The 24483-nt window shown below is 37.8% G+C and overlaps 1 protein-coding gene across 3 annotated transcripts in view; it reads right to left on the reverse strand.

Moving 5' to 3' along the window:
- LOC129733019 (putative fatty acyl-CoA reductase CG8306) overlaps positions 1–24483 on the reverse strand; it is a 95566-nt gene that overhangs the window by 12323 nt on the left and 58760 nt on the right. For all 3 annotated transcript variants that reach the window (XM_055694559.1, XM_055694557.1, XM_055694558.1), the window contains exon 8: positions 21681–21800. In XM_055694559.1, coding sequence (XP_055550534.1) covers positions 21681–21800 — 120 coding nt within the window. The remainder of the gene's footprint in view (positions 1–21680; positions 21801–24483) is intronic.

A 24483-nucleotide genomic window follows, 5' to 3' on the forward strand; every position in this document is an offset into this window, starting at 1 on the left:
CAACCTCTGTTGCCCGTCGTGGCTCTTTTTCTTTTCATTAGGTGTGTTTTTTTTTGTCAACCTCTGTTGCCCGTCGTGGCTCTTTTTCTTTTCATTAAAACATTTCTCTTTCTCATAGCAACTCTCTCTTTTCTGTTATCGGATTTACAATTCTTTTATCCAATTTACAAAAACTCTGTAGGCCACTTTAATTATGATACTGCTGTCTCAGTCCGTCATACTTACGTTCTACTTACACTTCGCCTGATATGCAGTAGTCTGCATAATACCTCTCCCCCTACCCTTCGAAGGTGCGTCTACCTGTTGCTAGTGATTCCTGAAAGATAAGAAGGTTAGAAAATAAAAGAAAAAATTTCGCACTTCCATTCATTCTGGGTTGACAACTCCCTTGTCCGTTCACCTGATACGCATTCATCTCAATCGTTCCGGGTAGTCACTTCCGTTGTTTCCACTCGCCCAATCTTAACTTACAATAGATAGGTGGAATCTTTTAACGCCAGTAGTCCCCTCGTCTGGAAGGTTTAGCCTTCTTGTCCAAAGTCTCTCCTAGTTTTATTGTCGTTCGTTATTTAGGTCATCTCCAATACTTTATTAATCGGTTTTCTGCTCTCATTGGGCCATTAGCCATTTTTAATTAATCAAACCCCGTTCTCATATTCACTATATATTTTTCCCATGTTAACATTTGCATTTTTACAAACAAATGCTGTTCTAAATTCTTTTAACTCCTTACAATCACCCTCATTGTTACTTCCCGTCCGTCTTTTATCGGGCCATTGGCCATTTTTTCCTACGTCTGCCTCGCACTAACGGGGTCATCTGTACTCTGTGAATCTATCCCATGTTAAATTCGCATTTTATGTAAAAACGTTCCCTGTGTATTATTTACTTCTGTTTTCTGTGTTCCCACACGATAGGTTATTTTTTTTTGTCTATAAATTCAACCACGTCTTTCCCCAAGTAAACGTCACGCCCTTTTGACACTTGTCCATCAAAGGCTTTCCATAATATCGGCGACTATTCATATTTCTTCACGTCATTTTATTTCAGTATACTTTTTCATACAGCTTTAGGTGCTTGCTACTATAACCTATTTTATTTCATTTTATTTTATAACATAGTTTAAGTTCGTATAATCAGTCATAATATCGTTTAAGTCGGTTATTATGAACTTTCTCTAAACGGTTTCCGTTTTTGATTACTGTGGTCATTTCACTTGGGAATTCCACTACTTCATAAGGTCCTCTCCACATATTCTGGAGCTTTTGACCTGATCCTGTCGGGACTGATTTCACTAAAACTAAATCGCCATACATGGGCTGCCATTCATTTGCCTTTCTGTCATAAACTTGCTTGCGCTTTTCTTTTGAATCCTTTAGGTTGGCCTTCGCGTTCGCGTGGAGGTCAAAAAATATTTTTTTCATCTCTTGTGTATATGTTTCATATGTCAAATTGTCCACTCCATTCCGCTTGTAAATGGAGGTGGGAATGCGTGCTGTACGTCCATACAACAATTCGAAGGGGGTGTACCCCGTTGATGAGTTTACTGAAGTATTATACTGAAACGTAAAAAATGGGAGTAAGTTATCCCACGTGTGCGGTTTTCCGCCAATAAATTGCCTTAGGTAAGTTTTTAACTCCCGATTAGATCTTTCCACCAAATTTGCTTGTGGGTGGTACGGACTCGTCGTTATTTTCTTAATTTTCAAAATTTTGCACACATCCTTCATGAGTGTGCTTACAAAATTCGCACCGTTATCTGTAACTAACTCCAACGGTACGCCAAATTTGCAAATATAATTCTCTACAAAAGTCCTCGCTACCGTCTGGCTTTCTTGGTTTTCCATAGGTGCGACAGTCAAATATCTAGTTAGGTCGTCCTGCATGACCAGACCATAACGATTTCCTAAGTCGGACTCGGGTAATACTACTATATCCATGTATAATTTCTCAAATGGCTCCGATGCGGTTGTGGTGATCTGCATCGGTATCTTGTTTGATCTTCCAATTTTGTTCTTTTGGCAGGAATCACACTGCCGAACGTAGTTCTCGATATCCCGTTTCATCGTAGCCCACGTAAAAAGTGTGCCAATTCTTTGGCGCATTCGTCGCGCTCCTACGTGCCCTCCTAAGGGTGCATCGTGAAATTCCTTTAAAATTGTTTCCACTTGATCTGGCGCAATTACTGTACGCTCGCTATTAGCATTATATAATACTATTTGTTTTTCTAGCTTACCCGCTAGGAACTGAATCATTTGCAGAACTTCCTGTTGCTTGATTTTTCTGAATGATATTAGGTGAATGACCCCGGCTGCCTTTACTGCCGTGGGGCTCTTATTGAAGCTATCTAAAAATTGTGAAAAAAATTTCCGGCAATCGATTAATGAACTTTCGCTGCCGTCTACTATGAAACCGCCTACCTTCTTGTCTTTAAATTTGAGTACACCATCCTCTACGTAGTCTTTCAGTCCTTGCGACAGCTGATACAGTGTCTGAAGTTCTCTGTACGCCGTCCGACTGTTCAAAATGACAAGACGAGCTTCGATGTTCCTCTCGTCCAATATTCTCTTCGAGACTTCCACCGTCTCACTTGGTATCAGGTCATTTGATAATGCCTGTGAAAAGTCATCATATGAAATGTTGACGAGTTGTTGCTCATCCTCGTCCTCAGCGATGTCCGCAATGTCTATGGCACTCAAATCTTGTATTGTGCCGTTCAAATCATCCGAAGCGTTCTTCTGCTGCTCTAGCAGGCGTTTCTGCTGGCGCGTAATCATGGCTATCTGCCTGTGGGGTGAACTTTCTTGCCCCTGACACGTCCCATCTGATAAACGTGACAAAAAATCGGTGACTATATTTTCGCTACCCTGTTTATACCTGATGCTGCATTCCAAACCCTGCAACTTTAGTCTCAATCTTGTCAGCGTTGGAGATGTCTCTTTGAGCCTCCAAATCGCTATAAGTGGTCTGTGGTCTGTGTAAACGATAAACCTTTGACCAAAAATGTAATGTTTGAAGTATTCTATGGCCCATACAATCGCCAATAGTTCCTTTTCTATGATATGATATCTGGTCTCTGCACCTACAAGTGCACGACTCGCGAACGCGATCGGCCGATGCATGGATTTTTCATTCGACAGGACGGCTCCAATAGCATAATTGCTAGCGTCTGTCGTAATAACGAAAGTGTCTTGATAATCTGGCCGGACTAAAACTGGCTCTGTAATCAGCGCGTTTCTAAGGAATTCGAACGCTTCCTGACATTCTTTCCCCCACACAAATTTAGCGTCTTTCTTCAACAAATCATTCAGCGGCTTGCGCTTCTCCGCGATGTTGGGGATAAACTTCCCGTAAAAATTTACTGTTCCCAGAAATGACCTTATACCTTTTACGTTTGTGGGTGGCTTAAGGCTTTGAATGGCCTTAATATTTGCATTGGTGGGTTTTATGCCTTCTTCATTAACGACATGACCCAAATACTCCAGTTCCTTTTTCAAAAACTGACACTTTGATGGTTCTATTTTTAAGTTATGTTTGCGCAAAGCTTGTAATACTTTTCGCAAGTTATCATTATGGTCGGTGATAGTGTCACCGAAAACTATAATGTCATCGAGGTAGACAAAAGCTTTCACGTCCCCTATCTCAAAGAGAACAGTATTCATAAGTTTTTGGAATGTTGAGGGGCTGTACTTTAGCCCCATCGGCATCCGTGTAAATTCGAAGTGGCCTTTGGGAGTGGAAAACGCCGTCTTAGCCGCATCTCGGCGGTCTATCGGGACTTGATAGAACCCCGATTTTAAATCAATTGAGGAGAAATATTTTGCTCCTCCAACATTATCCAATATCTCATTTATAAGAGGTATTGGGTATACAAACGGCTTGGTAACTTCGTTCAATGATCTAAAGTCTACCACAATTCTGTATCTTTTATTTCCGTCAGCATCCGGCTTTTTTGGTACACATAACACCGGTGCATTCCAGGGACTAGTGCTGGGTCTAATAATACCCTGCGCCCTCATTTCATCGATTTCCTTATTAATGTGCCGTTTCGTGGCCTCCGGAAATCTATATTGCCGCTTATTGATAGGCACCTCCGATGAAGTTTCTATCGTGTGTACGGCGGCGTCAGTAGTAGTTAACTTGTCGCCCTCGAAAAAGAATATATCCGCATAGCTTTCGACCATATTCTTCACTGTCCCGAATTCTCTATCAGGCAAGTGCGCCAAATTCAGCACTTGCCGTAGTTTTTCGATTCTTGCATTTCCTTTTGACTCTGGTGTTAGTTTATGTTCTAATAGGTCATAATCTAGCCTAGAGTTAAGATCTAACTCGGTCATTATCGTATTTTCCCTGTCACGAGGTGTGTCCTTCGGCCCCTCATACGCATGGGGTATTTCTCCCCCTATGTTGGGACCCTCTCTAGGTTCCACGCAGGCTGTGGCATTCTCATTAACGATGTTGTTTCTTAGTTGGCTTTGCACCATGACTCTATTTCTGGCCGCTAAAAACACATGCCGACTAAGGGCTTCCTCTCTAGGCACGCTCCATGGGCCCAAACTATCCGGACCCCTGTTGCCGTGTTTTTTAAACACAATATAGTCGAAGTTATTCCCTATCTGGAGGGTGTGTTTTTTCAAAAATTCTACCCCGATTATGCCGTCCGCCGGTAAACCGTTCATCAGGTGAAACTCTGCCGGAATCAAAAAGTTCCCGACTAATAAATCCAGGATAACCGTTCCTAAGGTTCGCACGATCCCGCGACCAATGCCCTCAAAAGTGTTTGTGTCTTGTCTGTTTATATGCACTATATGCACATTCAATTTCTCTGCAACATGCATGCTTAACATATTCGCGCACGCGCCTGTGTCCAAAATCAAGTTCAGCGTTTGCTGCACATTTTGTTTTGCCAGCAGTGTAATCATAAGCCGCCGGCTGGTGTCAAAGTAGACTCGCTTAGCCACACAGGCACTATTGTCCCGTATGTGGTTACATGCTGTTCTCCAGTCCGCTATTTCTATATTGCTGGGCTCATCGGTACATCTCCGCCAGTCAACATCTTCGCAAATTTCTGCTAAATCCTCGTTAAAATATTCCTGTGCAACAGGATCCAAAATACCTTCTTTTTGCAAATTACTACTTCTTTCATTAATGTTGGCTACCATAAGCATTTTCTGAGGCATCCGGGTATACGAATTCCTGTACCTCCTATCAGTTGGTCCATTTTGACCGTAATAATTATATTTCCAACCAGTGGCGTAGCCCCTTTGACTCCGCCGACATGAACGTGCGGTGCGATAACTGTAATTGTATCGATTACCGTCGCTAGATCTACATATATTGTCATAAATGTTTTGCTTGTAGATTATTCTATCCCTATTTTTGTGATTATAATATTCATTTCTTCCCAGGCGGCTGTTGCTACAATTAGCGTCTTCGTAATTAATTGTGAAAATATTTCTGCTACTATCAAATTGTCTAAGCGCATCGCGCTGTCTTTCGACCCATTCTAGGCCCTGTATTCTGTTTTCTATTTCCGCGATGTGATAACGCTCATGGTAGTAATCCTCTAAGTCGTCTAGCAGCTCTTCTAACTTCAATGCTCGTTTACCTTGAGCAGCTTCTTTCAATGCGGTGTCACACAAACCCGCCATAAAATGTAATCGAAGACTAACTATCATGCATGACTTCGTACAATTAGTTTCGTAGGAGTCGATTTGCTCCTTAATTTTCAATATCCTCTTTTTATAATCAGGAAAGGTCTCATTCGCCTCCTGTTTCAATGTTTCTACTTGATTTATAACTGCCTCGATGCGTATAATATCCCCAAATTCCTTTAATAAATTCTGCTTAACCTGTGGCCAAGCATTTGCGTTAATTCTATGTATTGCGGCAGCAGCTCTGCCTTTTAGTTTCAATAGAATAATATAAACCAGTGGAGCGTGTGATACTCCTTCTGGTATCTCCCGAGTAAAATGCTCGATATGATAAACGAACGCTTCTAGTCCGTCTAGCGATCCATCAAATTCTGGGATGCACTGCATGGCATCTGTTTTTGGAAACGTGTACTCCATTATGAATATAAAATTTTATATATATTTCTTGAAAAAAAAAATAAAATAAAAGGTACTGCGGAATAAATACTATAAGGGCAGAATAAATACTACTACAATAAAAGGCTTATGTAGCCTTCTTCCTCTTTTTCCTAGGTATCACTAACGATTCTGTTGACCAGATGTGATAACGTAGCGTGACCGACTCTAATTTCTTCGTCGCGCCATCAAAAAATCTGAACACCAAGTTTCGAACCATTTGGTGTTAAAGCTTCAATGTTTATTTCTGTTAATCAATCAAACAATTATTTTAATAATATTTTTACCCCAACATGTCTGAGATAAAATAGTCATTTTTTATAGTTCAATGTTTATTTCTGTTAATCAATCAAACAATTATTTTAATAATATTTTTACCCCAACATGTCTGAGATAAAATAGTCATTTTTTATAGTGTAATTGAACCAATTTTACAACTAATCTAAAATTGTAAATGTTCAAATTAGATGGCGTTAAGAGCTGTTTTATAAGAATATTGCAACATCTGTCTCCTTACGACAACATTCATCATAACATATTTTTGCTGTCTGTTAACATTTCCCCCCGGCGGATATTTAATTGTATCGCCGCGCGCGTTGCGCTTATTGATTTACTTTTTTCTTTGACCTACTAAACATTTCACCGCTACTGAATCGTTTTGCTTATGCCAGCAGCACGATCTACCAATGGCCATTAAAATTACTGCATACAAACCGCGACCTTGACCGTGCCTGGCACAGCTGATCGCAATAACACTGTAAAATACGTCACCTATTCAACCTGGTGGCATAAGAACGGGACGACAAGCATTCTAGCATATGCTACTATACTGTATAAGTAAAGACGCGATCGCAGAGGCTCTTACGCTCTTTTTATATCGCTAACGATAGCGTAGCTCCCAATTTTCATACTTGCTGTATGGCTACCAGTGGGCTAAAACTCTTTTTCAGAACAATTAAGGTGAGTTCCATGTGCGTAACTCTGTCTGTTTGCGTTCTACAATTCGTCTTTGCCATCGGTGTTGCCGCAGGCACTGCTATTTAATTAGTCAGGTCGTGCAAATGTCAACTAGTTTATTTCGCTGGTACGGAGTCACATTATTTTTGGGCGAAATGAATGAACCTTTTTTGTTATAGAGAAGAAAATCAAGAACTTACCGGTTAAAATTTATCTTCCTGTTGCGACAGATTCGTTTTTTCACACTTTTTACACACTGGTGAAGAAAATCCTTATCACACACAACAACAGCTTCGCACTTGTGTTCTTGTCCATTTTTAATAATTTTTCACTTCGTCTTTACTCGTATTATTATTGTACAATTGTTTACTTGATCATATTATTTTTCTTCCTCTTGTTTTATGTTGCTTCTTTATCACTATAAACCACTTTTACATTTTTTTTTCTTCAAGCGCGAACCAAATTTGTTTTTAACACTATAAAAGTTTGTAGCCAATGTTCTTCTTCACTATTTTTTGCTGTTTTTTTTCCTGTTTCCCTAGCAGCACTACTTTTCAAGCTGCTGACCTCGATAAATCGTTAAATACTTTTTCTTCAGTTCTCTTTTTTTCCTTTTTTTTTTAAATAACACACTCTTTTTCCTCCGCGAGCACTACTTGGATTAAAACTCCGAAAAACTATTTCATTTTTCACTGAACCACAGATACTTAAACCACTACTTTTTCTTTTTGCTTCCTTAGCGTGATTACTACGACCGAGTTTACGACCGCGTCTGACTCCCGAGATACGTCCGAAGATTAAAGAAAAGATTCAATGGCGCAGAAAAGACCACGCGCTGTCACCACATGTGTAGGATATAACCTACCAGGGAATTCTTCTACTAAGTATCCCTGTACGCGCATTCGGCGCGGAATTAATACACAAGATTAACGTGGACTAACTGACTTTATTTTCGTACATCACTACTTAAATATACCCTACCGGTAACTCAGAGAGAGAGACTTTCTCCACTCTCTGTTTACCTTACTAATCTCTTAACCTAATCTAGTACTGCTAAAGTACAGGCGGCGTTTTGTTTATAACACAAAACTTGTTTATTTTGGTCGAGTTTGTTTGCCGGTGGCACAGCAGAAGGCTGCGCGAAGTTCTTTGCCACCTGTGGTATAATCTGTTGATACATAGAGTGTTGACAGAGCCGTTCGCGGTCCTCTGTCAAGGGAACCAAATGTTTCGCCTGACTAAAGCATAGCAGAAGGCTATGCCCTCCTAGGAACAACATTTAACTTTAATTATAAGGCTCGTGACGGAGCATTGGGTTCTTCGCAGGGTGTGACGTCACACTTTGTCCGTCTCGTGGATCGGGTGCTACTCATTTTTTTGTGAGTAGAACACACGATGTAGAAAGGCTGCACATCAATTTTCAAAGGGACGAGTAAGAGCAGTTCGGATCGCAAAACACACTTCATTCCTCTTGTTCAGGAGACTTCACAGAATACATCCCAGTATAGTGCAGAAAGACTTAGTTCCTACTTCAGAAAGACTCTCTCGGTCTCTGTGCGTCTCTTTGTTGAGAGTGTGTTTGATCACAGCCAGTAATGCCATATATTCAGATTTATCTGTAGTAACACAGATTTTTTTCGATATTTTCATGCAGATATCTATATATACTGATTTTTTTTTAAATACAGGTTCATAAAGATTTTCTGGTTTTTATGAAGTAAGGTAAAAAAAAAGTGTCACATTGTTATTGTTTTATATTAAACAACATACAAATTTTGTTACAGATACAAGGTTTTTTTTTAATAGGGGGATTTGTTAGTAGCTTATGTATTTATGATAAATTTTAGTAAATAATGAGTATGAGTGTCCAATCACAAATGGTGACTTCTCAACACTGTTAGTAATTTGTAATTTTAATTGTTAAGATTTGTTTGCTTTCGCAATAAGGACTTATCATTCGTAGGGATTTAAACCTACTTGTCAAGAAAGGAAAGTAAACTTACAACTAACTTAAATGCTAACTTATTGGCTATAAAGAGAGCTTATCGTAGCAATTGAGGATTGCAACGATTTTTGTCGAAAATTGTTAATAATTTTATTTGACATAGCTTCTAATGGTTCAACACCAGTAAGTCTATGTAATTCGAGTGTACCAAACCAAGGAGGATGCTTCAAAATCATTTTCAGAATTTTATTCTGAATCCTTTGAAGCGTTTTCTTCCTTGTTGAACAGCAACTTGACCAGATCGGTACAGCATAAAGCATTGCTGGTCTAAAAATTTGTTTGTAAATCAAAAGTTTGTTCTTTAAACAAAGTTTAGAATAGTGATGGGAAACTTATCGATAATATCGATAAATGATGGTCATCGATATTATCGTTAATTTTTTGACGTTAACGATAATTATCGATATTATAAGGGTGAGCACAAGTCAGTGCGGCTGGTTACTGGAGGAGACCCAAAAAAAAGAAGACCTCACCTACCCTGCTGTTATTCGACAAGATTTAGCATTTTTGTGGGGTGGTGTAAAGGTTCGCCCCGGGTGTCACTGAGTTTCTGAGAAATAATGGTAACTAAAAAGGTATTTATAGTTTTAAGTTTCCTAAGAACAGATGAATTCGACAACTTAGTACTGGAGAACTTTAAAAAAATATCCAAACTTTTTGCACCATCTCATAAAAAGCAATGATACGAAATTGTAATAAAATGCATTTTCTTTGGCTTGCCAAGTCTTATAATATGATGGACATGTATAGCGACAGTCTATTGGTAATTCTCTGGTAATTGTTTAGTTTAACTTAGAACTGTTTAAGTTTAAAGTATCTGTTACCCAACAAACAATTCTTAGTTCCACTAAAAATCAAAATCAACGAAATTGTTGCGCCAAAAAAGTATCCTGGTTTATACAGGGGGTAGACAACATAATTGAGATAAGTAAAATTGTCTCGAATTTTAAATGGCCAGAACTTTACGAAAAATGAATCAATTTTGATGACCGGTTTCATTTCACTGGAAAACAGTATTATATTAGTATTACTTGGGAACTTGGTGTGACCAACCTACGACGAAAATGTTTCGAATTTCAAGAGTGTGTGTCAAAGTGTACTTTTTGGCAATGCGTAGAACGCTTTAGGAAACTAAATTGCCTGTCTAAAATACGTCATTTAAAAAAATCTGAGATCACCGATATTTTCTAAAATCATTTTTTGTTTTTAAAATTATATTTTTTTCAGAGTAGGATCTTAAACTCATTTTTTTATATTTTGTGAGGAAAGTTCAGATAATTTTTACTAAGATATATTGATTCATAAGAAAAAGGTATAAATACAGTTAGGTTTTCTTACGCGGGGGATACATGCCTCGTGAAAAAACTTGTTAATTCAGAAATCCGCTTGATAAACCGCTTTAATTCAAAAATTCGCGTAAAAAATCACGTTAATTTGAAAATCTGCATAAATAACCTTTTAGAGAAAATCCGCGTGAAAATAATCTGACCTTTTTAAATGTTAATCCAGATAACTTTTCAAACGCAAGATTGCAAAGTTGCTTGGTTTAATAAGACCTACACACCCACAATGTTCGATTGAATACTGCTAGAGTGCTGCAAGCTCAAAGAAAATTAGTACCCAACAGGGAAAAAACCGCCAAAATCAACACCCTTACTTAATAAATTCATACCTCGATGATTCCTTGGCGAATTTTCAATCTTTGGCTTCCAATGAACCCGAAATAAATTCTGATTTATTGACAACATATAAACCTAAGTGAAACAGAATGTCAGAAAAAGTTCTACGCGTTGTAAAAATGTGCACTTTGGCACACACTCCGGAAATCTGAAACATTCCCAGTGACCCTTGGTCACGTCCAGTTCTTAAGTAATACTAGGAAACTAGGACAGTTTTCCAGTGAATGAAACCTGTTTTGTCAGAATTGATTCATTTTTCGTGAAGTTTTGGCCATTTAAAAATTGACAGAATTTTGCCTGCTTTAATTATTTCCCTTATTATACAACCTTCAAAATGAACTTCTGCTTGAAACTACTCCGTAGAAAGCACTCCCGGCGTAAAACCCGATGACTTTTCAAAACAAACTGTTTAACTCGTCCGGTTGTTTGAATTTTCATTCGCAGTATCGTAAGATTTGTCATTCAAGGCCTTAACACAATGGATACGTTGCGGCTACGTTTGCGGCAATTTGACAGTTAGCCCATACATTTACTGTCACATTGACATCAACGCAACGCAAACGTATCCATTCTGTTTGGGCCATCTCTGTCTCTGTTTTTAACAAATTTATATAGTAAAATTGCATTTGTCGAATAACGTTTCATCACCATCTGAAATTTTTTTTTACCGCAAACGTTAGCTGTCAAATTATCGATACTTATCGATAATATCGATAAAAGCCTCGGAATTATCGATTGTTATCGATGTCCGTTTTGGGCGATATTTCCCATCACTAGTTTAGAATTCCTGTTAATAAGAGGATATAAACATCTCGTACTCTCAATGTGCTCTTTAAAAATAAGTTTTTTATCGTAAATTAGTCCCAAGTACTTAACCTTGTCAGACCAACTTAAAATAACCCCATTCATCTTGACAACGTGATTATTGTTTGGCTTGAGGAAAGAAGCCCTAGGCTTATGCGGAAAAATTATCATTTGAGTTTTAGAAGCATTGGGAGAGATTTTCCACTTTTGCAAGTAGGAAGAAAAAATATCTAAACTTTTCTGCAATCGACTGCATATGACACGAAGGCTTTTTCCTTTTACGGAAATGCTTGTGTTATCGCAGAACAATGACTTTGTGCATCCTGGAGGAAATCAGGAAGATCTGAAGTGAATATGCTATACAGGACTGGGCCCAAGACAGAACCTTGAGGCACACCTGCTCTGACAGGAATTCTTTCAGATTTTGAATTCTGATAGACAACCTGCAGAGTTCGATCAGTATGATAATTTTTCAAAATTTTGATTGGGAAAATTGGAAAATTAAAAGTTTGCAATTTCGCAATCAAACCTTTATGCCAAACACTGTCGAATGCTTTTTCTATGTCTAAAAGAGCAGCTCCAGTGGAATAACCTTCAGATTTGTTAGCTCGTATCATATTAGTACCTCTGAGCAATTGATGAGTTGTGGAATGCCCATGGCGAAATCCAAACTGTTCATTTGCAAAAATTGAATTTTCGTTGATGTGTGACATCATTCGGTTAAGAATAATTCTCTCAAACAGTTTACTTATTGAAGTAAGCAAACTGATTGGTCGGTAACTTGAAACTTCAGCTGGATTCTTATCCGGTTTTATAATTGGAGTAATTTTTGAATTTTTCCATAATTTGGGAAAATATGCAATTTTGAAGCAGCAATTGAAAATTTTCACTAAAAATTCCATTGTGCTCTCAGGGAGATGTTTGATTAGTATATTAAAGATCCCATCGTCCCCAGGTGCTTTCATATTTTTGAAATTTTTAATAATTGATTTAATCTCATTCAAGTTAGTTTCAATTATTTCTGCAGGTAAAAAATTCTGGGAAGAAATTAAATCAAATTGACGTGTGACTTCATTTATAATTGGACTCACAAAATTCAAATTTGAGTTATGAACACTCTCAAACTGCTGAGCAAGTCTTTGAGCCTTTTGTTCATTGGATACTAGAAAACGTTCACCATCTTTTAAAACTGGAATAGGCTTTGAAGGTTTCTTAAGAATCTTCGACAGCTTCCAAAAAGGTTTTGAATATGGTTTCAATTTTTCAACTTTAGCCTCAAAATTTTGATTTCTCAGAAGAGTAAATCTATGTTTAATCTCTTTCTGTAAATTCTAATAAATAGTTTTAAAAACAGGGTCATGAGAACGTTGATATTGACGTCTGCGGACATTTTTCAAACGAATTAGAAGTTGAAGATTTTCGTCAATTATTGGTGAATCAAATTTCACTTGAGCCTTTGGAACAGAATAATTCCTGGCATCAACAATTGCACATTTTAATGCTTTCAAAGCGGAATCAATATTCACTTCGTTTTGCGAATCAAGCTCATTATTGAAATTTCTCTCAATATGAGTTTTGTATCTTTCCCAATTAGCCTTGTTATAATTAAAAACAGAGCTCATAGGGTTTAAAACTGATTCATGTGATAAACAAAAAGTTATTGGAAGATGGTCAGAATCAAAATCAGCATGTGTGATCAAATCACTACATACATGACTTTGATCTGTTAGCACCAAATCAATTGTTGAAGGGTTTCTTACAGAAGAAAAGCATGTAGGACTATTCGGAGACAAAATAGAATAGTATCCTGAAGAACAATCATTGAATAAAATTTTGCCATTGGAATTACTTTGAGAATTATTCCATGAACGATGTTTAGCGTTAAAATCGCCGATTATAAAAAATTTCGAACGATTTCTGGTGAGTTTTTGTAAATCACCTTTAAAATAATTTTTGTGCTCGCGTGTGCATTGAAATGGTAAATATGCTACGGCAATAAATAAAATCCCAAGTTCAGTTTGAACTTCAATTCCCAAAGTTTCAATAACTTTCGTCTCAAGATGGGGAAGAGCACGATGTTTGATTCGGCGATGAATAACAATTGCAACTCCACCGCCGGAACCCTGAATCCTATCATATCTATGAACCACGTAATTGGGATCATGTTTTAATTTTATGTTAGGTTTCAAAAATGTTTCAGTAATTATTGCAATATGCACATTATTTACTGTTAAAAAATTAAAAAGCTCATTCTCATTGGCCTTCAATGAGCGAGCATTCCAATTTAATATTTTAATTGTTTTATTTAAAATCATTGCTAAATTTTAAATTAGAAACAATTTTAATAGTAAAATTTGTACCTATTTGAATGGCTTCAAACATTGATTTTGCCTGCAACATGGCGTTCATAAGATCGAACATTGCCTGTTGCAAAAAAGAAAGTTTACCTGCCGTAATAGGCCCCAGACAGTTGACATTAGAAAAAATATTTTCGGCCGCAATATTAGCCGGAGTAATAGGTGTACAATTATTCTCTAGCGTGTTTTGCTTACCCATATTAACGGTCATTTTCGAAACTACCAACACTAGGCGGTATAATGTTCGAACTACCTGTAACCTGTGCATAAGTTAAACGGGTATGCAAAGGAGTAGGTAAACTATGCGTCACTGGTACGCTTGGAGAATTTTGTTTTGAAGTTGGTTTTAATTGAGAAATTGAATTTTGTTTACCTTGCCTTGCCTTAACAATTGCTAAACGGACTGGGCATTGATAAAAATTTGACATATGGTTGCCGTTACAATTCGCACAGCGAAAATTTTTACTCTCTTTCACAGGACATGTGTCCTTTTTGTGAGAAGAGTCTCCACAATTAAGACATTTCTGGTCCATGTTACATAATTTGGAACCATGGCCATAACGTTGGCAAGTATGGCATTGGGTGATATGCTTTTCACCTCCGCCATACTTCCTATAAATTTCCCACTTTACACGCACATTATACAAAGCATGTGCTTTTTCAAAAAATTTTAAGTTGTTAACCTCATTGCGGTTAAAATGAATTAAATAATTAACAAGGGAAATTCCAGTTCTCTGACTGTTATCGCCTCGTGATTTTTGTTTCATTAGAATTACTTGGGTAGGGGCTATGCCAAGTAATTCTGTTAAAGTAAGTTTGATCTCATCAACGGTTTGATCGTTGGTGAGACCTTTCAATACGACCTTGAACGGCTTGGCGCTCTTCGTGTCATATGTAAAAAATTTATACATCTTTTCAGTTAAATACTGAATAAGACGATTACGACCCGTTATAGAGTCGGCTAATAAGCGGCATTCGCCTCTACGACCAATTTGATAGGTAACTTTAACGTCAGAAACAAACGTTGAAAGTTCCTTTTTGAAAATATTGAATTCAGAAGAAATAGTTACCACAATAGGTGTAACTTTTTCCTTTTTTAAAGAATTGACATTTTTTATAGTTTCATTACTCATAACTTCCATTTCACCAGCTTCTTGCTCAGGCAAAATATCAAAAGGATTGTCACTACAGACACTCGAAGTGTCAGAAAGAGATGCCTCTCTTTTCCTCCCCGCAGCGATGCGAGGTTTCTTTTTCCGTCCAGCCATTTCAGGTGATACGAAAAAAGTTGAAACAAATGTTAAATTCAAAAGTAGGTAGTCTTGAGAAAGACTGATGGGAAATAACTTTCAGGTAGTCTTTAAAAGACACACTGACAAAACACAAACTTTGAAGCTATAGGCAGTCAAAGACCAGTCTACAAGCAATCGAAAAAACGTCTGATCTGTAGGACAGTTCAAGACGCACAGGTACAGATACAAGTTACAGATGGTTATAAAGCAATCAATCAAATAGATGGAAAACATTGTAGACAAAAGCAAACAATCACAAAACGTTAACGTTCAAAAAATTTCTGTAAATAAATAGAGCGAACCTAGGCGCAAGATAACTTAATATATATGATGCGATTGTGAAAACTTTGTCATTTCTGTAGTGTATTAACCCTGTATGCAAACTGACACTAGATTTAATGAAATTTGAAACACATAAAACCCAGGTTTTACTTATTTTTAGGATCCAGTTTTTTCAGTTATATTTCTAGCATTCCCCCATTTAGTGGCAACCCTGATTATGCTTGCGCTGTGTGAAAATTTTGTCCGTTTGCGTCTTCTTGCTGGCTCGTACACATATTTAATGCAACCTTCATAGCAAGTTTGGAATGCTTTCATTGGACTTAAGTGTAAGAGACGTCTACGCCACGAGACGGATAAGGTGTGCTGTGCCATGCGAACTGCTCTTACTCGTCTCTTTATAAATTTATGTACAGTCTCCCAACGGTATGTGCTTTGCTCATAAAAAACGAGTAGCACCCGATCCTTGACTCTCAGATTGAAAATCTACAGACTAACAGACATAACACTTCAAACCAGGGCCGGCGTCACATTATTTTCCCGAGTGGGTAGTAAGGAATAGGAAAGGTTCATGGGTGACAAAGGCGTAGCCGGGGGGAGGGGGGAGGGGCCTGGTGCGACCTACTGATACCTAACAATAGGGTGCCAATAGAATGTTTGAGAGAAATTAGATTTACGAATTTCGTTCAGTAGTAATGTTTGCATAAAAACATGGACTTTTTTTGGATGGTGATAGATTTTTTCCCATGGAAGTTAATTATATAGGCTCACTTGCAAAAGCAATTCCACGCCCTTGCGAGCGGCTTTCCGGGAGTTTACCGGAACATGATGGAAGTGTGGGGGCGTGAAGGTTTTTGAATTTTTCTTCGTTTTATTTATCAATTCCTCCTCAATTTTCGCATCAAAATTGTTGGAGTAAGTCTTACGCTTCTGGTTTGTTAAGAAACTCTGGATGGAACGCAGCTGGGGAACGTTGGGTGGGTTGGCCGACCTGAGTACCACATCAATTTTCAGTTGCTTCATCTCCTCCAACGATTGCATTGATTAGTGGGCCGACTCCAGATCCGGCCAGAGCACCGCGTATTCGACCCTATGGTATTTTTTAATGTACGACGCAACTTCCGGCAGGCCCTTCGTACTATAAACTTTCCCGATCACGGCCAGTACGGAGCTTCACACTGATTGTCAGCAACAGCAGCACCTTTTTGGGAAATTGGTGTGTGAAATGAATTTCATCTCACAGCTCACTTCCTTCGTGGGCGAAGTAAAATACGGAGTGCCCTGCCAGTCGTTGCCATCCAGGGTGAGATAGGCCTCGGCGTGCACCACTATCATCACGTCGCGATTCGCCGGAGAAATCGACTCGACCATCTAATTCAGCCGCTGACACTGCGTCTTTGCTGCAGCTCCGAGACCAATGGACAGGACTGTCGCTTTCTGATGTCCATGTTCGCCAAGTACTTTTCCACTGTTTGGCCGGTTGCACGGACCTCCCGATCAAGCGTACGCAGCGATGTGGCCACTTTTCCCTCGGTCTTCCTCTTCAGCATTCTTTGGAGTTTCTTATCGCTCAGGGCCATATGGAACCGGTCTTTCTTTCGATGCTCTGATTGTAGTTCAACAGTGCCAAGATGTTATAGATGTCGGAACAAGCATAACAGGTATCCCTTTTCCGTACGATGTCCGTTTTCGACGCGGCGGATTCTTTGATCGCGCACACTTCTCAACGGAGTAGCTTCACTGTTTTCACCATTACGGTTAGAGTTCGAGTCAATTTTTTTCTGCTGACTCATGGGTTACTATGATTGATAATGTATGGGTAGTTTCGTCAGTGCGTGTGAAGGTAAACCCATGAAAAATCGGCATTTTTGGAGCATTTTTATTGCAAAAGTTAGGGCTCAACAATTTTGTCTTCTCGAAAAAAGTCTCCATCCAAAATTTGAGCTTAATCGGACTTCTGACGAGGTTTCACTTACAGTCGTGAAAGTCTTACATTTTTGACCAACCTAGAAACGCACAAGAGTAGTTCTTGTAGTTTCCGGAATCGAATTTTTTTGATAGCAATTCTTTTAGAAATGCATGAAATAGATCTGATGTTATTTTATAAAAATTTGTTTGAAAATAAAAAAAATCACAGGAAGGTTGTGTGCAAAGCCACGACCGCAAGGTTGAAGTAGAATACTTTTACAAGAAAGATAACCCGGCTGCTTGCCTGTCAGTCATTTTTCCTAGTAAATAAATGCTGACCGCTCATTGGCAGTATGGAAAATTCTGTGCAAACGAAGTTGAAGTACTACTCAATTTCAGTTTGCACATATAAATACGACCTCACTGAACAGGAAAAGTACAAACTCTTTGCGGCGCAAACAAGTTTCAACAGTCAGAGTATATGTACATGCGAATTCAAATTAAGATAATTAACCTTTGGTTAAAGCTCAGAACAAGAAAATATTAAATCTTCAATTCATTTGTTTGGTTGTCCTAAAAATGGTTCGATGTCTCCTACCTCTAGTAGAAGGCCCTTCTCCAGCGTCCCAACCAGAGGTTGGACACGTGTTACCTCTGGCTGCTTTTAAATTGACCTCCGTACTGGTACTTGGTTTCTTCGATGCACTTCCCCCATGCTGGTCCTTCGCGCGTTTCCGAGCTTGTATTTGGCGTTCATATATTTAGACATAGCACTGAATACACTTCCGATGGATTTCTCAATAAATGCAATAAATGCACTCGTAGTCTCTTACCCGAGAATAATAAAACACTTCCAAGAAATGTTGCACTACTGCCCATAATTCAAAAATTGGCTAATATGCCGTAGGCATCAAATCGAGAAAAACCTTTGAAAGTTTTCTATCGGTACAACATATTTTGACTGCTCATGACAACTTTTTTATTGAGTATGTCACCCTTCATATATGCTGGACCCTTGCCGTTGAGTTGAAACAGAGAAATCTGTAGAAAAATTCCATCCGCCACGTATTTTTAACACAGTAGCCGTTCTTTTCAATTATAAACGAAAGGTCAGTTGACAAAACGGTGTGCAATTCGGCCAATATTCCATACGATGTGAATTATATCGTACTCGTTGGTGATGCAAATGGTTTCAAATTCAATAAAACAACACGGAAGCACAGGTGAGGATGAGAAGGACGACGAGACAATTGTTACGTGCGGCAATATAATAATATAACGAAAATATTATTATTCATGGTAATCTCACAATCCACTTTCCTATTTTTTCTCATCAAATCCAAAATGAAATCTGAATCTTAACTTTATTAATAATACTCCTAATCAAAGAGCTAAATATCATTTTTTTAAATGTAAACACTTTCGAAAGTTAAAAGAAACACAGTTCAGTAATAATACACTGGTTCGTGAACATGCCACAGGTTCAAATTGGATATTGGATATTAGCCAAATTCTCAATTATTCTGGATATTAGCCAAAATTGTTTCACGTTTGCTGCCTTCCCAAATGCATTTTTTGACAATCGGCTTCCGTAGGGACCTTGTTTAGGGTGTGTACCATCACGAGAAACTGTTTTCTCGATTTTGGTAAAAATGGCATATTAGCCAATTTTAGAATTATGGGCAGGACTAGTAAAAAGACAATTTCCACGTGTTGTAACGTGCTGGAGCACGAAATCTATGTCTGTGATAGGGAACCTTCACGTTCAAGAGGCATGACTGGAGAAACGCGTCTAATAATGCGGTAACATTTTTAATGTCTTTTTGTGCGAATTATTGTACTCAGACAAAAACCTGTTTCGAATTGGATGAATTTTTAGTGAATAAACGTTAACCGTTTGTTATTCAAAGTTGGTCATGCTGATCGCAGCCTTTGCGCTGCCCCTACAGTGGGGGGATTACTAAATAAAGTAAAAATTGGACAACTACAACAGAATTTGATTGCATCCCGCACAGAATGTCTGCTTGTGTTGATGCCAGAAAATTATTAACCTTCAATTATTTTTTTATTTGCCTTGAAAAAAGCATTTTGCGGTTCAAAATCGGTTGCTAATTACAAGCTGCCCTAACATTGGGGTAATTGAGATACACGGACAACATGCACTGTGGAAGCTATTTCACATTCAGTAAATTAGACGGGTGCGACAAATTTAAACTGCTAGGATGCAACACAGAATACTTGCTTGCGTTGACAAAAATATTAACTTTCAATGACTTGTTTATTTGCCTTCAAAAAGGCATTTTGATTTCCAAAATTGGATTTCCTGATGGCAATCTTCATGCTGCCCCAACACGGGGGGAATAATGGCTGTCTGGCGACACACGCTGAGAAAAACCGCGCTGCTCCTGAGACGTGGTGACCAACCACAGGGCTAGTGCTGCTGCTAAGGAAGGACGACTGCTGTTGTCGCTGTCTAGAACTATTATGAGCGGCTCCGGCTGAAACTGGCTCTTATATAGGCCAAATAGCATGTTTTCAATTGCAAGGTATATAATCCTGTCGACCGTGCTTGGGAAGCAAGCATATAACGACCAATCAGAGGTCGAATTTTTCGTTTTGACAAGGCTTGACTATTTTCAATAGTACAATAGTGTGAATAATAAAATTACAATTATCTTATTTTGGGAAGAATCTTAGAAGGTTTTCCAATCTATTGCTGCAAGAACGAAGGAAATCCATCGAATACTAACCGATTTATTAGCATTTGAAATTGGACATATTTTTCCCTTTTTTCGGTTTTAGATTTTCATTTCACATCCCTATGTAGCCGAACTTCCTGAGAGAAGTATTCTACTTCAAAAATTCAGGGACGTGGAAACTTTTGCGTGGGGAGACTCGAGCTACATCAGAACACTCAAGAGATCAAAAAACTATAATTTTGAGCGCTTTTAGGGTCTACTTCCCGAAGTCCGATTGAGCTCAAATTTGGCATGGGAAATTTTTACGAGAAAACACTGGTAATCATTAGAACTCTATCGTAAATGAAATTTAGAACTCTATCGTAAGTAAATTTTTCTATCGTAAATGAAACAATTGAAAAAATAATCCTTTTGTCTGAGAAATTTTACAACTGTACATAAATCTATAGATTTATAACCTCTCGCTCAACAATATCCATCGAAAAATCTGTCGCTCGCAACATTACTTTTTTTCGGTTTTGTCCGATAGTTCCGTGTGGGTAAGTACCCACATGGATATTTTCCGAGTGGGTACTTCTACCCATACTACCCACATGAAACGCCGGCCCTGCTTCAAACAAATTTTCCATAAAACCATCCTTTGGATGAAACTAGAGACTGTGTTATAAAGAGATACGCGAAGAGAAAAGCAGCCCTTTGCTAATATTCTCTTTGAAACAAAGATGACATGACTTTTCATACGCACTAGAAAGTGTAATGAAATTTCGAAACTTTGTAAGGATATATTAGTGAGTTTCAAAGCTTGTTCATACAAATATTTAATTTTCAATACATCACTCATAATATGAGCATGACGAACACATTTTTCGTTGAAACCATTTGTTTCCCTTGTAGAAGACTGAACCACTGCGACCATTGTGTGATATATTGTGGTATGCTTCAACTTACTCTAAGTGCGTACGAACAGGTACATCACTATTTGGCGAGTTGATGTCCTTGCTACATTGCACATTTATCCCAGTTGAGCAACGCACTTCGTATGAAGTTTATTACCTCACCAGGATTTTCCCTCCAAATTTCGTTAGGTTCTATGTGTCCCTTACCGAAGATAGCTTTTTTCTGCGAGTCGCACGAAGATTTTTTGCACAGCTCTGAGTAGTTAGACGATCCCTGATTGTGAGTGCAGTGAATTCAAAGCTTTACTTGAAACATAATATCAAACAATTGAATAATTTAGTAAGTTTTTTTTAAATGATCAAATAATCGAAAAATTTTCGTTCTGTGCATGGTTTCCACACGGGAAGCTGGGTGTGGATTGGACTCAAATCAAGGAACCAATCCAAGCGTGTTCACGGTACGCTGAACGAAGCTTTACGTGGTTGAGGTTAATAGTTAAAATTACAACCAGCGTGTGCCATCTGAATCGAGCTCGATATTACGATTGTGAATTTTATCTTAAACTCGATTTGACGAGTCATATGATATCTCACTTTTTGAGAAGTATTCACATTAGATAAAATACTAACCTTTGTAGTAAGTGTTATGATCCGAGATGCATTAAAAAAGTCGTTAGCCACGATGGGCCAACTAGTATACAAACAATATACTTACCAAATGGCAGACTTTAGAGGATATTTATGCAGGTATTCATTGACTTGGTCTTTAACTGAGTTCCATCGGAAGGGATTACATGTACTTGATGTACAATGGTAAATGGTGAGTTCTTTGGACCTGAAAACATATAAATTTCGGTGAATACATATGTTGCTTAAAAAAATATAGAGTCACTTCCAGCAGAAAAGAAGACAAAAATCACAGAAAAGTAAATTTTATAACCTGAATATTCAGTATGAAAACAGCATGTTTCTATGCTCATACAAATCTAAGGCGAAAACAGTAAATACAAGCAATGCACGCTGGAAAAAAAATAAACCAAAATTCCCACTAATTAGAAGCCACTGGGCTGGCCACCTGAAATATTACATTTTTATGTAAAATTGGTCAATAAATCGATTGGTGATAGTTTCATACTGTGCAGGGCACGGGAAAAGGTCTATTTTTCCAAAAATACACAAAAATAGGGTGAAAAGGGGAAAATTGACCATTTTCCGTGCCCTGCACAAAACAAAACCATCACCAATCGATTTATTGACCAATTTTACATAAGAAATTCTATATTTCAGGTTGTTAGTCCAGCGGCGATTATTAAGTGAAAATGTGGGTTCCGGTTATTCCACTAAATAATTGCCGCTAGACTGGCAACCTGAAATATAGCCTTTCTCATGTGAAATTGGTCACTAAATCGATTGGTGATGGTTCAATTTTATACAGGACACGGAAAATGGTCTATTTTGCCCCTTTTCACCCTATTTTTTCGTATTTTTGAAAATACAGACCTTTGCCCGTGCCCTGAAACCGTCACCAATAGATTTATTCACCAACTTTACATGAAAAATGCTATATTTCAGGTTGCTAGCTCAGCGGCATTAATTGATTGGGAATTTGGGCTCGTTTATTCTCAACGTGCAATGGTTAGAACGGTAAAAAAAATGAGGATTATTGTGAAAACTGTACAGTCAAACAATTTATATTTTTTTATTTGTTGTGCGTTGAGCAAAGCCTACGAGTATTTTAAGAAAATTTTACTATCTATCCTCAAAGTATGACGCAAAACACAATTTTCTCGGAATTTGTTAAAATTCTATTTAACATGACTAAATGAAATAGATGAAAGAATAAATAAGTTACAAAATAATTTTTAAAAGATTTTTGTAAACTCGAAAATGACAGCTAATAGCACTTCATTTTAACGATTCTAACTCTGGAAAGATAATCTTATTCTGGCGTTACATTGATGTGTAAACTTTAAATCTTCTGAAATGCAAGTTTTTGTTTAAAATTTAGGAATGAGTGAACATTACAGTGTTAACACATCTATACATAACAAATACCAGAATTCAATCTTTTGAAAAACGAAAAAGGATTCGCACTATTCGGAAAAGATAAGGGCAAAGTCAATGAAAGCGAGGAGTCAATTTGACGCAGACTATCTCACTAGGGATAACTAAAGTTCGATTTCATCACATTAGGGCATCTTCAGCGGTGGTCCAAATCATTGTTTTGTTCTATTTTTTTGGAACAAACACAAATTCACTACTGCACCGGTGGTGTAAATTTTGGTTTTATACCAGATCTAAATTGAAAAAATTTCAAACTGTTATACGTTTTGGTCTATTTTTGTCACTTTTTGGAACAAGAAATAGATCGTTCTAAAACCCTTTGTACGCTGCCAATAGGTGGGTAAAATGTAATATTTTAATTGAATACCTCATTTTTAGCTATTTCTATATAGCGTTTCACGAGTGTTGGGGAATAAACAAAGCAAAGATTTTTCATGACAATTCATAATTAATTTTTGTGGCTTTTTTGAAGAAGAATCTGAACAGGTTTGTCGTTTTTGGCTTCAGGGAAACCGACCAACAATAGGGGGAATTCTGGAAGACCATAACCGTAGGTTCAACTACTTGGTTTGCAATCATCAGCCACCAGGATGACAAATATGTTGGCTGTTCGTTAATCGCCTCAATTGTAGTGGGACTAGAGGAGACCTCAAGAGGCCAGAAAAATGTTGCTCGAAGACACTGAACTGAAAACGTTCCAAATACAGGCTTGTTTCAATATCCTCAAAACCGAACCGAAGAACTGCAAGATTTTGAAAAATTGGTGAGACGAAAACGGAAGATGAACATCTACGCGATCAAATTTTTTCGCTATCCTCCGAAGCCCCACTTGTAGCGGAAATTTTTCGATCATACCAATCCGTCCTGAGAAATATCACTGACGCTCGGGTCAAACCGTCAATCCATAAAGTCTTGTGGATATAAAGTGTTTTGCCAAAGTAATCGTTTAATGTGCGTAGAAATTATCGAATTTCCGTTTGTTAAATATTGAGTGCTTTTTATTATAACAAGTCTCATAAACTGATAGCATAGGGTAGGGAATTGTTGACAGTATGACAGATTTTTTTTTGTTCACACAACATTTATTTGACACGGCACAGTGTGACAGATGTCAGCGGTTTAAAACAACAAGATATACAACACCGGTGCGGAGAACGAAAAGTTGGTCTTTAAGGGCATCTTCAGCGGTGGTCCAAATCGTTGTTTTGTTCTATTTTTTTTTTTGGAACAAACTTGAATTCACTGCTGCACCGGTGGTGTAAATTTTGTTTTATACCAGATTTAAATTGAAAAAAATTGAAACTGGTATACGTTTTGGTCTATTTTTGTCACTTTTTGGAACAAGAAATAGATCGTTCTAAAACCCTTTGTACGCTGCCAATAGGTGGGTAAATTGTCATATTTTTATTGAATACCTCATTCTCAGCTATTTCCATATAAGCGTTTTGCTAGTG

This window comes from Wyeomyia smithii, chromosome 3 (genome assembly GCF_029784165.1).
Source record: "Wyeomyia smithii strain HCP4-BCI-WySm-NY-G18 chromosome 3, ASM2978416v1, whole genome shotgun sequence".
Taxonomy (NCBI): Eukaryota; Metazoa; Arthropoda; class Insecta; order Diptera; family Culicidae; genus Wyeomyia; species Wyeomyia smithii.